Raw genomic sequence first — 15,382 nt, 5'->3', positions numbered from 1 at the left:
TTTGATTTACAAAGTCTGCAAATGGATGATGCCTAGTATATTGTGTAGGGGTATAACAATACAATATATGTGTCACAATACAAAAATGCAACGTGGATAGTGACAATATATGTTGTGTATAGTTTACAGAGTGTCAGTGTCAGTACTACATTAAACTACTATACATAATGTTCAATATAATGTATAATAATGCAATGGGGGGATATTTGTGGGTCCTGATAATGCCAAATGTCTGATGTTACCATCTATTTAAAATAATTCTGTATTTTCAGCTTCAGAATCATGAATATTGTTTATTCTGGTGTCTCTATTGTTCATTGGGTTTCAGCACCAAGTCCAAGCCTATTCATTTACACACACAATGTAATACCAAATGTGGCATTTTAATCAACAGTTAATTTATTTTCTTGACCTTTTATAATAAGTCTTGGAGTATCGCAATAATATTGTCTCGTGAGTTCAGTATGGTGATATATATCGAGTCGTGACATGATGGTTTCGTAACACCCCTAGTATTGTGTGAATATATGTGCCTAAACTCTGGCTTGGACTCATAATACTGTGATGAAGTGATAATTCAGATGCAGTCTCTGCAAAATAGCAATATTTAGACGCATGACCTGCACCTCGCGAAGGAAAATAGCACTTCTGGAAACTCAGCAGGGATGTGCATAACATACACATGAGCCTAATGTACTGAAATGCAAACATCCCAACTAGGAATAGCGTTTCAATTTTACGCCTTTGTAATTCAAATGCATGCTATTGAGCTTAACAACTGTCAGGCTATCAATTTAAATAGTGGTCTCAAACGTACCGTACCGTTCGGGAAATCTTTTTAGGCCCGTTGCCCTGACACAGACAGACAGCAGAGCCGGTACGCCTGTAATTTATCCATTAAAGGAGGTCTAATTAACAGAACTGGAGAACCTCTGCATCAGCACTGAGGGGAGATTCTATCACGCTGGCAACCAGTTACCTAGCAACAAATCCTTAACAGATAGAGGAGAGGAGAGAAAAATAATACAGAAATCGTCCTCACCTTGGACAGGAGAAATCCTCAGTAAGACGTGGCAACAGAAAACAAAACTGAATGGGTTGAGGTGTGAAGAGAATGGGGAGGGAGGCGGGATTGAACCCTGTGTTATTGCGATATGGAGTCGTCCTCTTTTACGGATTTCCCGTATTCCGGGTTCAAGTCCACAACCGTGGTTCCCTTCAGTGCCCCGTAACCCCCGTCCAGGCCGTGTGGCCCGTCTTGTCGGTCCGACCCGAGCGGGACGGAGGGCTTGTTGGCGGATCCCGAGGAGGACGAGGATCTGGGAGGAGGGCCCGATGACGCCCCCTGCTGGCCTCCGTTGGTCTGAGAACAAACGTTACTGACGCGGGCCGCCTTCTGCTTGTAGTGCTGACTGTGCAGTTTGTACTTCATCAGCAGGATGAAGATGAAGACGAGGACCGAGGCCACGATGATCCCACCGATGACGATGATCATGGTGCCGCCGAGGAACTGGTCGTGGATGGAGCGGCAGTGGCGAAACTCGCGCTCCGTGGCGAAGGACACGCAACCGACCAATCGCGTGCCGGTGAGAGACGTGATGCCGTCGTCGTAGACCGCCAGGACGCAGAGCTCGTAGTCCCGCGACGAGGCCAGATCACTCAGTGTGAACAACTTATGAGAGGCGGGGATCATCCTGAGAGAGAGAGAGAGAGAGAGAGAGAGAGAGAGAGAGAGAGAGAGAGAGAGAGAGAGAGAGAGAGAGAAGATGCATTAAAAGGTTAAATAAATGCACTTCTAAGTTGCATCTTCTGCTCACCAAGGCAGCAATTATTTTATTTAAAATACAGCGAAAGTTGTGAAATATTATTAGGCTACAATTTAATATAGCTGTATGTGAATATATTGTAAGATGTAATTAATTCCTGTGTATTTTCAGCATCATTACTCCAGTCTTCAGTGTCACATGATCCTTCAGAAATCATTCAAATATAATGATTTGATGCTCAAGAAACATTTATGATTATTATCAGTGTTGAAAACAGTTGTGCTGCTTCATATTGTTTTGTGGAAACCGTGATTAACTACCATTCAAAAGTCTTGGGTGAGATTTAAAAAGAACGAGATAAATTAGCCTAATACTTTTATTTACCAATGGTGAATAAAAAATGTATCAAAAGCGATGGCAAATACATTATACATAATTTTTCTATTTCATATAAATGCTTTTCTTTTTAACTTTCTATTCATGTTTTTCACAAAACAATATTTTAAAACATTGATAATAACAAGATCAATTGTTGATAATTGAGCACCAATAATAACTGATAATGACTGAGTATCAAATCCTCATATTAGAGTGATTTCTGAAGGATCATGTGACACTGAAGACCGGAGTAATGATGCTGAAAATACAGCTTTGATCACAGGAATAAATTACACTACAATATATTCAGTCACCGTGATTTTGTCAAGTAACACATGTTCCAGGATCAACATATTTTGTAGATCCTGGAATAACATTCCTGTCCCAAAATGTAGTCCTTACCCTACCCCTAAACCTAACCCTACCCATAACTTTCCCCTAAAATCAGAGGGAAATGAGAGATGAATAACCCTGATGTTGAAGCACCTCACCCTGGGTCTAAGCCTAAACTGGACATGAACTGTAAACTTGTCCCTCAAATCTGATTGGTTGATTGGAAAGTTGTTCCAGGGAACATGTGGTACTTGGTGAAATCACGTTCACCTTATATACTCACATAGAAAACAGCTGTTTTACATTGGAATAATATATCAGTTTTTACTTTATTTACATTTTTTTCAAATAAATGCAGCCTGGGTGAGCAGAAGAGACTTCTTAAAAACACAAACATTAAATAATGTCATTCCAAACTTTCGGTGAAAGTGAAGTGAACAAATGTTCTGAGAGTTTTAGTTTAAACTGCACAGAATTGAATTCAGGGCAGATGGCTGTCATGAACACACAGTGTTTACAATATTGCCATGCTGTCCAAAGGGAGACGCGTGTCAGAGTAGATTTAGGCCTAACATGTGCTCTGTGCGGCGCCATCTGCAGCCGAGAGACTGTGTCTGCGCGCTTTCACTACAGGACGGAGTAAAGAAGAGCAGCAGTGTCGAAAAACTTCCTCTGTCTTCATCAGGGGTCAGCGGGTTTGAGGAAGGTTGAACTTTAGCAGGGTCCACAATTAACAGCAAATGCACGTTGATAAATAATATACATTTAAAATTCAGCTGCCAGTCATTAATATTCAGAAATCAGGAAAATATATTGTGTATATACTGCATTTTACATACTTCCTCTATATACAGAGATTCTGTAGCTTACTGTTAAAAAAATACAACAATTAAAAAAATACAGTTATTTACTGTAATCAGAGAATACAGTAACATTATGTTAATTAAATTACAGAAACGCTACTGTAAAACATACAGTAACTGGCTGGCAACCCTGCTGCCAGTATTTTACTGTAAAATTTACAGGTAATTTTTAACAGTGTAGAAATAAGCTTGAGTAAATAAAACACGTTGAACTCTATGAAATATAATCTGACTATAACATCACATCACAACCAAAGTGACCAGACAAAATGTACTTTTAAATAATGCAGGTGTTATACATTTTGCAAAGGAAAGATTCACAGTTTTAAATGTACTGATTAAACATGCACTATCATTTTCCCAAACTCAGCACCAGAAGACACACAATAACTCATTCAAAGATTAAAATAGCTGGTAAAACTGAACTTGAAGCCTGTATGTATAATGCATCATACAAGTATTTGAATGCATTAATTATGTCTTGTACATTATTTAATGAGAAACTGCAGCCACAGTTATAATACATTATAATGCTTTTTTTAACACTATTAGAAAGTATACTTTTTTAAAACACATGATGAACATCCGATTTCGTGCGTAACAAGTAATCTGCAAATATTATTGCCAAATGCATTTTAACTAGCATTGCAGCGTTCATAATGAGTGCATTTATAATGCATTATACAGGCATTATAAAGTGTTACCAAATTTTTTATTTTTTTTTTATCTAATCTATGTAAACCTAATCCCATGAGCACGAGGATCATTTTCTGCAGGTTTGGTGAAGTTATGTGCATTATTCAGCAGACTCTGTCCAGCGCTGCACTTCTTCTCTCTGATGCTCTGAGAAGATGAAGACCTGAGTCACGCTGTGCTCCTCACCCTGGGTGATGGTGTGTGTGTGTGTGTGTGTGTGACCCTGAGCATGACCGCATATTTTTGCATTTGACCCCGCGGGTAATTGGCCGAGCTGCGTCTGCGAGCGAGGGCTTGACGGTGAGGGTAATGGTGCATGGGTGTGTGTGTGTAAGTGTGTAAGTGTGTATACTGCTATCTGCTTACACACTGTGGTGAGCCGCTCGCTCTTTTTGATTGCTATTGACAAACAGACGCATATGAAATTACATCATATCAGCAGTGAATTGGCCCAATGTTTTCTTTTTGATGGGGCAACACTTTTATCAGAGATTGTAATACACGACGAAGCTAGTAAATATTGTATATGATTGTTTACGTTTTTAGGGTTATCTTTCAATAACCAGAGCATCAGATCCAATCTGAATACTATTATAACAGCTTACTAAGGACATTTTTAATTAATCTAAAATCTAAAACTAATCAAATAATGTAATAAAAATAAATGCATACATTTTAATAAATTATTCGAAATACATACATAAATATAAATATTAAATCCAATCTGAATATTATTATAACAGCTTACTCTAAGGAAATGTTTAGTTAATGTAAAATATAAAACTAAATATTAAAATAATTTGTTAAAATCAATTACTTGATATAAATGACATTTATTACATTATTTAATACAAAATACACAATTTAATCAAATAATTACATAATCAAATAATAAAATAGACTTAGATATACAGTATCACAAACACTCCCATGAATAACTTATTACTGTAAAATGTACTGTTTTCACACTTTTAGTGACCACTGATTAGCTGTCCTGTATGTCCTAACTGTATGTTCATCCACACGCATCGTCTTACATCCCATAACCGTTAAACACTGTTGTCAGTGAGTTTTAATAAGCGTTAGGTTTGGAGAAGCCGCAGCTCTGTGTCATGTGCTAATGAGCAGATCCAGGGATTTCTCTTCAGTCTGTTCCTCTGGATCCTCTCAGGGCATTTGATGGATTTATACGGAGAAATCCCTCTCACTTTGGCAGGCACTGGTGTTTTTAAGCGTGGAGGGTCAGACTGATGCTCCTCTGTCTCTGAGCTGTCACTGTAAGTGGACGAGAGGGTTCGAGCTCTTCTGGAGACGTGTCACTTGGCACAGAGACCCTGTCATCTCACTGTCTTCTGAAGGAGCTCGCACAGCTTAATTACCCACTTAAAAGAGGCTTAAATCAAAGATGAAAACATGCAAATAAAGAGGGACATAATAAAGGGAGCGAGAGAGAGAGAGAGAGATACAATGTGAATGTGAAAAAGATGAGGTACGATAATGAGAGCTAACAGTGACATTCTCAAGCAGAGACCCTCGTCACCTACAGCTTCTGCTTTTAAAGGAACAGTTTTTCTATTTAAAAAAAAGACATAAATACTGGCAATTCAAACCGGTCTGACTTTCGTTATTCTGTAAAACACAAAGGGAGAAATTCTGAAGACTATTTATCCATTTTATATAATGAATGCAACCAATATGTATATATATGAAGAGTTCAGATGCAAATGCCTCTAAGTGCCATCTGAAATTTTCTTCTAGAATGATAGGTTTTATCAAGCTTGTATATTTAAGGTCAATAATTTCACTTAAATGGCAATGCAAATGACCTATTACCGCCATTCTACCGCCTATTATCATTCTAGAAGAAAATTTCAGATGGCACTTAGAGGCATTTGCATCTGAACTCTTCATATACACTCACCTAAAGGATTATTAGGAACACCTGTTCAATTTCTCATTAATGCAATTATCTAATCAACCAATCACATGGCAGTTGCATTTAGGGGTGTGGTCCTGGTCAAGACAATCTCCTGAACTCCAAACTGAATGTCAGAATGGGAAAGAAAGGTGATTTAAGCAATTTTGAGCGTGGCATGGTTGTTGGTGCCAGACGGGCCGGTCTGAGTATTTCACAATCTGCTCAGTTACTGGGATTTTCACGCACAACCATTTCTAGGGTTTACAAAGAATGGTGTGAAAAGGGAAAAACATCCAGTATGCGGCAGTCCTGTGGGCGAAAATGCCTTGTTGATGCTAGAGGTCAGAGGAGAATGGGCCGACTGATTCAAGCTGATAGAAGAGCAACTTTGACTGAAATAACCACTCGTTACAACCGAGGTATGCAGCAAAGCATTTGTGAAGCCACAACACGCACAACCTTGAGGCGGATGGGCTACAACAGCAGAAGACCCCACCGGGTACCACTCATCTCCACTACAAATAGGAAAAAGAGGTCCTTCGTGCCCTGGATATATATATACAGTATATATATATATATATATATATAGACACACGGGGGCTGTCGATTTAACACGTTCATTTAATTCATTAATCATGGAAAAATAACACATTAAAATAACTGAATGTACCCGCCCCGTCACAGGCCTATATAGTTAATCTTACATTCAACAACTCACTGATGGAGACTATAGAATGTAGTTATAATGGCCCTAAAATGTAAGATATCAAAAGCCTGTATGAGCTTTTATCTCATATTTATATCATATGACATAGTTAAGCAATATCACACTGTTAGTGAGTGCTGTTTTGTCCCAAATAGCACGAGTGCAAATGTGACATTTCAATAAAGAAGTTAATACTGTGATATATTTCACACAATATTGTCTATTTTTGCTGAATATTGTCAGTGAAAAGCCAGAGAAGAGAACTGTTGTACGCCTCTGAGCAACACACAGCGGTGTTTGATTTCCGAATGAATCCGAGTTTTGAGCGAATCAATCGGGTGAGTCGATGATTCAATGACTCGTTCGTTAAAAAGAGCCATTTCTTTCATTGCTGTTCACAGCCCTGATATATTGGAATGTGCATTTGCAGATAATAAAACATTAATTACATAAAAGGCCACTTAAGTGAATATGTTTCTTAAGACACGAGTGCACATTTAAAAAGTGCACTTTGTAATAATGTCAAATTGTTACTTTAAAACAAACAGTTTTACTGTAAAATACATTTTTAAATATGTTATCCTGTCATGCTTTATAGAAGTACACTTATTTTGACGTGTTAACTAACATACTAAAGCACGTGTAAAGTACTTGATTATAATTTTAACCACAGTGTTATTACAAATTAATGTCCTAACATTGCAACATCATGTAATAGAGTTCTGCAGGGATGAGGGAGAAATGAAGCCACTGGTTTTCCTACGGGTTTTTATAAAGTTTTTTTTTTTTTTTTATGAACACATCAAACGGTCTTATCTGGTTACTTACATTTTTTTAAATAAACATAACACCTTCAAAATTCGGGATTTCGATATTGGTGTATGAAACATTGTAGAGCAAACTGTCCGAGAAAAGCCTCCACTGTCCTGTCAGTGGCTGGAAGAGAGCGTCTGAGATGAGAACGCATGTAAATCCACACCTTCACTTCATCCAGGTCTTCGTTCGGCATCATGCACACTGTGCCTCCAGCGCTCTTTCACCCACACATCACTTCAAATATAACCTGTCTTTTCAGCTCAAAGTTTACACTCTACATTCTCACCTCAGCCGCCATCTCGCAGTCATCAGTACTCTAACCCGGCTCGCTGTCAACCGGGAGTTCCTCCGCATGCATTCCTAATTGATTCTGAAAGATTTTTAGATTACTCTGCAGCTCCATAAACCAAAGAACTCCCCTTGCCTTTTCCATAATTAATAGCAAATTGCTTTCTGTATGTATCTTTTCTTCTCTCTTAATCTATCCACAGGGATTATTGCAGGAGTTAATTACATCCTTACAGAGGCCTTCAGTGAGGAATCGTGGTCGTCACTGGCAGTGGGCTGAATGCTAAAAAGTGTCCGCATAAAGACATGCAACCCAAAACGTATCCTCTTAATATAGTACAAAGCAAAATATTGGGTTTGAATATGAGACATATTTCAACATCAGTGCAAATACGCCTTCATTGTAATCTTTCCGGAGCATCAGAAACGAGGGCAAGCGCTCGACGCGCAGCTTCTATTGTTATTCTGTTATTATGGTCTTCCTCAGCGCACCTCGAGCGCTGTGATTTATTGAAGGGTGTCAATGCGTCTGCGGATCCTGCTTTGCAAGATTCGGTTTGAATTGCATCAGGCTGAAAGTATTACCGTGGAAGCCAATCTGTCAGCGCACTAATGAAAATCCGTCAAGAGCTTTTCTGACATGTCGAGCAGAGACCCTAAAACAGCTGTTCCCGTCGGGAAGGGTCCTTTGATTAGCACAGAACAAAAGTATGGATGCGTTTCATATATTGCATTCATGATATTGTTGTGTCTTTGTTGGATGGCAATCATTGAGGTCCATTTGTATTCATCAGAGGAATTGCAATGTTTCATCCCCTATCTGAATAGGATTGCGCCATAAGCCATTAACACCCCCAGCCTCAGATGCCAGCCTTTCCCTTTGAACAAAGACAGAATCAATTTGTTTATCTAATGCAGAATTACCCAGATTCAAAACCCATTTGGGGAGATAGTCCATCCACAGCGCTCTCTCAAATATTGCGTTTCAAAACGAGAGATTTTTTTACTAAAAGAAATCTATGTCTAAAATCTATAAATGTCTTGCATTTATGAGTTTCATATCAACGAACTTCATTGTACATTTGGACTTTCAAGCTGCATGTATTTTGCTTGACACTGATTTAAGTGAATTAGTTGAATCTTAAACTGCTGTAATCTCCATGTCACATTGCAATGTTTTCATAAATCTTACGTGTACGCCAACCAGAGAGATTACAGGCCGAATCAGCTGTGAGCTTGATGTTCGACTCGGGTGGATAACTATGTACACAACTTTATTTTTAACTTAATTATATGATAACAATTATTATAATGTTGATATTCCTGCGACTGGGAATACATTAGAGGCAAAAGCTGATTTAAATGAGCAGATCAGAGAGAAGAGAAACCATGAGCTGGCTCTGAATAAAAAATATATATCACATATATCTGTAAATCATTTAATTAATGTTGGTAAAATCCTTTTATTTCTTATGGAAAGTGTCTGGAGAAGTGCATCAGAAATATCAATATGGCGTCTGTCGGCCTCCAGTGTAGACGCATCGATTAAAATAAAAGCATTTTAGACACGCCGCTCACGTCCTCAGTACCACTAACATGAGTCTGTCACTGCAAACCTGCGGTATTATAGTTAACTCAAACTAAAAGCATACAAACATGCTGCTACTAGACATAAAATTAACGTTAATCCACATAAAATCCCATTTTATTCCAGCTAGTTACCAAGGAAATATTTCTCATTTTCATTTGGATTAAGTAATAAAATAACTAAAACTGAAATTAAATTGAATACAATATATATATAGACATAATAATAATAAAACACAGCAAAATTACTAAAACTTTAACTAAAATTAAATTAATAACAGAAAATATAAACATTTTAACTAATTCAAACTATTAACAACTATAAAAGTACAATAATAGTATCTTATTATTCTAATTATTTTATTATTATTGAGATACTATTGCAGTTTTTATTGATATTTTGAATATTTTAATTTTTATATTTACCGGTTTCATTTTAATTTTAGTTGTGAATTACTTCATTTTTAATAGTTTTTTTTAAAATGTCTAAATCGTTTTTATATTTTTTTTATTTTAGTTTTAGTACATAAAGTTAAACTACATCAATATGAATAAAGTTGCAGTGGCAACTAGCTGAAAAAAAGCAAATATATTTTATTTTATTTAACATATAAACATGTCTTATATTCAAGCAAAAAAAAATAAATGTATATGGTTTTATCCCGGGTTCAGACTACACAATAACAGCCTGATTTTGAAACGATCCATTTGACGTAGTGTTTATGTCATAGGGTTATTATTTTCGGTCCTCCACGACAGGTTCAGTCACATCTGTGACACTGAGCACTTCCATACGCAGCTTTCAAACATGGCGAAACGAAAGAGACGATGGTATTGGTGCTGGTATAGCATTAAGCTGTCCCGCTGCTTCAGTAGTTTGTTTACGTTCTTGTTTCCATAAGTCACTCGCTAGCTCCGCCTTCTCTATGACATCACACACGTCGTTAAAGACGGCAAGTGATGATTGGTCGTGTAGTCTGACATGTTTCTTGTCCACGACACAACAAGAATGTAGGAGTCAAAAGCGCATAATCTGACACAGTGAGTATCGTAACAAACAAACATATTGTGTAGTCTAAAAGTTTCAGGTTTAGCTAACTACAATAACCCTGACTAAGGGGCTGTTTTCACGACACCATTTTCAACTAAAAAACGTTCGTTTACACGACAACAGTGTTTTGGGCGCCTGAAAGCGCAAACTTTTGAAAATGGGTTTCAAAGTGCAAGTTTTGGTCTCTGTGTAAACATCAAAAACGCAAAACTCTGAAGATGATGACGTCATGCACATGCGTATTACATGTTCAGTCTATAGTGCTTCATCGCCCTCTACTGGCCTGGCAGCAGAATACAGAATGGAGTCGCCTGTACATGGAAAACTCAAAGGAAAAACTTCTCTGTTTTAAGTATATCGCTGTCATGTAAACGTACCCTGTAATAACACTGGTGCAAATCATGGAGGACAGAAAGCTATTTACGTTCTTGTTAGTCGCTAGTTACGCCTTCATCACGCACGTCGTTAAAGACGGCAAGTGATGATTGGTCGTGTAGTCTGACATGTTTCTTGTCCACGACACAACAAGAATGTAGGAGTCAAAAGCGCATTATCTGACACAGTGAGTATCGTAACAAACAAACATATTGTGTATGCTAAAAGTTTCAGGTTTAGTTAACTATAATAACAGTGACTAAAATAACGGTAACACTTTACAATAAGGTTCATTAGTTAACATTAGTTAATGTATTAACTAACATGAACTAACCATGAGCAATATAGTTGTTGCTGTATTTGTTCATCTTTGTTAATGTTCGTTAATAAAGTTGTTCATTGTTTGTTCATGTTAGTTCACAGTGCATTAACTACCCAGTAAGCAATTTTGCTTTTAAAAGACGTCTAATTACTTTTAACTGGGCTGTCAGTTAAAATTTAATAGACGTCTAAACCATAGACTAGTTATCAATTAGATAAAGAAATTAAATTAGTGAAGAAATGAAACTAAACACCTTGTAATCACTGTTTACTTTGCTTACATGATGGAATATCAAACATCTCTCAAGTTATTTTGGCAAAAATGACATGTAACCAAATTCAAGGTTATTTTGGCTAGAAGTGTGTTACTCATAGCCGGACTATAGCCGCTTTCCGACCAAGTAGTTCTAGGAACTTAGTACTAGGAACTGTCCACTTCTAAACAGTTCTAAGAACTACTCTCCCCTAAACTCGGTTTTGCTGTTTGCGTTCGCACTGGCCAAGTGGCCATAGGAACTGGTAGGAGGGGTAAGGGAGTGACGCAGGCACGGTGACTTTTATTTTGACGGCGCGACGGACCTTTATTTTGGCGGCGCTGAGAACGCCAGAGCAAACAATGAATGCTCGCATTCTCTGTGTTTATTAGTTAGCAATCTATCTAACAGTACAGTTTAATATGTTATTAGATAGAACTGTAATAGAAAGTAGACAGTATATGAAAAAAAGGTTATTAGCCTATGTGGTTGATGTCCAGTGTTGCTAGCTGGGCAGATAAACATAATCATGTTTGGCTTGGTCCCCTCAAAGTTGCGTTGGATTTTCTCTTCAGCATAAAGGTTTAGAGACCCATCTATCACTGTTTTCCATGTTTGTATAGTTAGTTTATGGAGTAAATATATAGGCTATAATCTGTGTGTTTACATTCTAGCTGTTTTAAAAATGGCGGGTGCTGGTCTTCCGCGTGCGTTCGGTCAATCAGCGTACACCAACGTCACGGGTAGTTCCTATAGTGCTGGTTTAGACCCTACTCTGAAGTAGGACCTAAATTAGTTCCTACAAATGGAGTTCCTAGAACTAAAATCGTTCCTAGTTCCTGCGGTGCGAACACGCCGACATCCGGGTACTTTAGCCAATAGTTCTAGGAACTGTGAAAAGGTTCCTCCGGTCGGAAAGCGGCTTATATCAGGTCTAAAGTTAACCTAGACGGTGAAATGATGGCTTTAGCTTACTTGGTAATGTTATCAACATTTTAATAAAGTATTAGTAAATGTTGAAATTAACATTAACAAAATGTAATAAATGCTGTATAAGTGCAGTTCGTTATTAGTTCATGCAAACTAATGTAGTTAACCAATGTTAATTAATGAACCTTATTGTAAAATAACACTGGTGCAAATCATAGATGACAGAAAGCTCTGTGTTAATCTCTAGAACCTGAGACGAATCTCACCTGTATATGAGGATGTCATCGGTGGAGCTGTTGTACTGGATCTGGTACATGCGAACTCCAGGGATGTGGCTTTGAGGAGGCCAGCGGATCAACACTGAGCTTGAGGTTATTTCCGAGACACTGACCCGCTGATCCGCTCGAGACTGGCCGCCACTTCCACTACTGTTGGACTTTATGGATGTCGGCATGTCCGAGGGTCCCGGTTCAGGCTCCAGTTTGGGGTCGTAATGCGGCGAAGGGTTCACGACTAATTCCACCGGAGCCGTAGCCTCTCCGGCAGCGTTGGACGCGATGCATGTGAACACGCCGGAGTCTTTCACCGTAGCCGTCAAGATATCCAGAGAGCCGTTATCGTAGCATACGGTGCGCGAGGTGTTCCCGATCAGCTTCCCGTCCGGACTGACCCAGTGGACGGTCGGCTCGGGGTCTCCGATGGAGCGGCATCTCAAACTAACCTCTTGACCTTCCATCACGAACATCTTAGACGTGTGCCGAGTGATCATGGGCGGCTCGCACACGAACTCCTCCTCGCGAATCGTCCAGAAGTATTTTCCCGCTAGCTCTCGCGGGGACGCGCACGTCTCCAGATCGTCCTCCCGCGTCAGGCGTCGAAGCCAAACCAGCTCGCAATTACAATGCAACGGGTTCCCGCCGAAACTGAGCACTAGCGCGGTTAGCGGCGAGCCTTTTGTTTTGGCGTAGACCGGGATGCGTAGGAACAGAGGATCCGGCGGGATCTTCTTCAGCTTGTTGGACGTCATATCCAGTCTAGCCAATTTGTGAAGATTTGAAAATATCCCTTCAGGCACGAAGTCGATGAGATTGTGATCCAAACTAAGAGTGTTGACGCTGGATAGCATAGATATAGTGTCCCACGGCAAATCCACCAGATTGTTATACGAAAGATCGAGATCCTCGAGAGTTTCTAGGAAGTCTTGAAAGGCTCCTTCCGAGATGCTGTGAAGCTGGTTATTTGCGAGGATAAGGTGTCGTAGATTCACCAACCCCTGTAAATGTGTGTCGTCCAGCGCCGTGAGCCGGTTTGCGTCGAGATGTAACGCGTGCAGATCCTGCAGGTCGGCGAAGGCGTACGGCTGGATCTGGCTGATGGTGTTTCGGGAGAGCGTGAGGTGGATGAGGCTGCTCATGTTAGCGAAGTCTCGGTGGCGCAGGGTGGTGATGAAGTTGTCCATCAGTCGCAGCTCGGCGGTCTGCCGGTCGATGTTCGGTGGGACGAAGAGCAGGCCGGTTTTGGCACACAGGACGGTGTAGGAGGGCAGCAGGTTCTGGCAGGTGCAGCGTTTGGGACACAGCATGGCGTGGGACGGCATGGAGAACAGAGCCAGGACCAGCAGCAGCCGCTCCATGGGTGCAATCCTGCGGGAACCAGAACACAGGGACAAACGCTTTAGCTCTCATGCTGAGTCACTTCCCTCTGTCTGGGAATCTCTCTCCACACACTATAACCTTCCCAAACACACATGCACACACACACACACACATACACAGTCTGGTTCACTATCTTTGTGGGGACTCTCCATAGACGTAATGGTTTTTATACTGTCCAAACTGTATATTCTGTCCCCTTACACTAACCGTACCCCTAAACCTACCCATCACACAAAACTTTTATTATGCATATTTACAAAAAAATTCATTCTGTATGATTTATAAGCTTGTTTCCTCAATTTAGGTCCCATAGTGACACGAGTCCCCATGAGTCTGTGTGCAATTGAAATGACTGAAAAACATGTACACACACACACACACACACACACACACACACACACACACACACACACACACACACACACACACACACACACGCACACATTTAAGAGAATGCTTGTATTAAACATGCAAATACTGTTGGACACGTTAAGACAGTGGGAAGGTAAAACTGAGCAGACATCGTGATACCTACTTGCATGTATCAAAATTTGCCAATGCCCAACTGGACTTGTATTCGCTCCTTATGCAAATTTGCCTAATTAAATTAGCACATTAACATTTTACTAACAACATGATGTATGCATTTTCCACATCTGCAGTTGCAAACTACACTATTATGCATGAAACTGTTCTTCTAGCTGTATTGTTTAAAGGGACAGTACACCAAAAAATACATTTCTGTCTTCTGGTGAATGCATGTTTCTCAAATGTATTGAGATGTAAAAATAAAAGATAAAAAAACATAAGACATAAAAAACAAACAATGATCTGAGCATCCATTCCTTTTCCCTTTTTAAATGAAATTTGGAAGATGTGGTTTCTTCTTCAATGGTTCTAACTTGAATATAATAAGCAGATCATTTTCTTGATAATATTCTATTCTGCAGAAAAATTTATCTGGAAAAGTAGGATAAAAAACACTTTTTTTTTTATTCACTTTCATATTTTTATTCTGAAGAGGAACAACATGCTTCCAAACTCTTGTCTTTGGAAACCTGTATGACTCTCTTTCTCCCACTGAACAGAAACTGAGATCATGGTAAAATGTCCAAGCTTCTCTTTTCCATACAAAAGAATGGCTGTCAAGCTAAATTCTCAATGAATCATATCAAATTAAATTCCTCACATAAACCTATAAGACTTGGAATACAGTGCACAAACCCAGTGGCTCTTTCTTTTCTCCATCATCCACTCGCATTGCACAGGGGGAAAACTAGCTCAACACCTTTCGTGATACAGTCATATAGTATTGAAATATCATGAGGATAAGTAAATGATGATAAAAATGATGAACTCTATCTTTAAAACGTGCAGAACGCTGCGAGACTGAGAAACTGCTTATTTAATTTCACCAAATCTGGTGTTGAACACAAGATATTATC

At 39.2% G+C, this 15,382-nt stretch overlaps 1 protein-coding gene across 3 annotated transcripts in view; it reads right to left on the bottom strand.

Moving 5' to 3' along the window:
- The window catches only part of LOC311290626 (leucine-rich repeat and fibronectin type III domain-containing protein 1-like protein), a 186,745-nt gene that overhangs the window by 21,538 nt on the left and 149,825 nt on the right, over positions 1 to 15,382 (bottom strand). For all 3 annotated transcript variants that reach the window (XM_084409223.1, XM_084409222.1, XM_084409221.1), the window contains exons 3-4: positions 12,549 to 13,925; positions 1,043 to 1,694 (exon numbers count right to left, since the gene is read on the bottom strand). In XM_084409223.1, coding sequence (XP_084265349.1) covers positions 1,145 to 1,694; positions 12,549 to 13,925 — 1,927 coding nt within the window. In that variant the 3' untranslated portion in view covers positions 1,043 to 1,144. The remainder of the gene's footprint in view (positions 1 to 1,042; positions 1,695 to 12,548; positions 13,926 to 15,382) is intronic.

This window comes from Rutilus rutilus (assembly GCF_951802725.1).
Source record: "Rutilus rutilus genome assembly, chromosome: 5".
Classification (NCBI taxonomy): domain Eukaryota; kingdom Metazoa; phylum Chordata; class Actinopteri; order Cypriniformes; family Leuciscidae; genus Rutilus; species Rutilus rutilus.
This window is presented reverse-complemented; position numbering and strand designations above follow the sequence as displayed.